The 892-nt window shown below is 71.2% G+C and overlaps 1 protein-coding gene across 1 annotated transcript in view; it reads right to left on the bottom strand.

Moving 5' to 3' along the window:
- LAMB2 (laminin subunit beta 2) overlaps positions 1–189 on the bottom strand; it is a 31155-nt gene extending 30966 nt beyond the window's left edge. Inside the window, 1 exon segment of the mRNA XM_019473439.1 lies at positions 159–189. Coding sequence (XP_019328984.1) covers positions 159–189 — 31 coding nt within the window.
- Between the last annotated feature and the right edge of the window lie 703 nt (positions 190–892).

An 892-nucleotide genomic window follows, 5' to 3' on the forward strand; every position in this document is an offset into this window, starting at 1 on the left:
CCTGGCTGCTGCTGGCCGGGGAGCATCGCCATCGCCACCACCTCCACCGTCCAGCACCCTCCACCCGGGCTGGGGTCCTGGGGCCACTGCAGCCCCTGGCACCGTGGGTGTGCAGGGTGCCCAGCCGCACACGGTGCCTTACCAAGGCCAGCGCTTACCCAGGAGGAGAGCGAGCGCCAGGAGGTCCATGGGCAGCCGCAGGCTCTGCTTGGGGGGACATGGAGACAGCGCTGCAGCAGGGCACAGGGTAGGGCATGGGGCGCAGGGCAGCCAGGGCCTGGCCTCTCCCAGCTCTGGCACAGCGGCGCACCCCAGGGTGCTCCCACCCAGCTCTGGCATGGCAGTGCGCCCAAGGGACAGCACTAGGAAGCAGGGTCGGGTGGGGCAGTTGGGTCCCAAAGTCCCCCGGGGTGGCACCCAGTGCCCACCCCAGTGGCTGTGCCCCAGCCCCGCATGGCCCCGGGGGGCTGCGGCACACAGACCTGGGCGCACGGCCGTGCCCTGCACCCCCAGACCCTGCACAAGCCCCATCCTGCCCTGCTTGGGGCAGATCCCTCCCTTCGAGTGTCACTGGTATCCCCAGGGGGTCCCAGCACCGGGCCGGGGTCAGCTGGGGAGAGGAGCCAGGAGCACCGGAGCCGGCTGGGCAAGGTCAGCCCTGCCACTGGCCGGGGTCCCGCTGTTAAATTTAGGCTGGAGCTGCCTTTTGTGCTTCCTTCTCTCCCGGCACCTCCCGCTCTCAGCCTCGCAAGCACTGGATCAAAGCCTGGTCCCGGCGCTGCCCAAACACATCTTTCCTGTCCCCGCGTGGGAGCCAGCCCGGGACAGGGGGGCTCGGGGCAGCGGGGGGAGCCGTGACTCTGCCCTGCCCCCCGCCCCGCTCGGAGCCGCG

Source organism: Aptenodytes forsteri, unplaced genomic scaffold (genome assembly GCF_000699145.1).
Source record: "Aptenodytes forsteri isolate BGI_AS27 unplaced genomic scaffold, ASM69914v1 Scaffold53, whole genome shotgun sequence".
In the NCBI taxonomy this organism is placed as follows: domain Eukaryota; kingdom Metazoa; phylum Chordata; class Aves; order Sphenisciformes; family Spheniscidae; genus Aptenodytes; species Aptenodytes forsteri.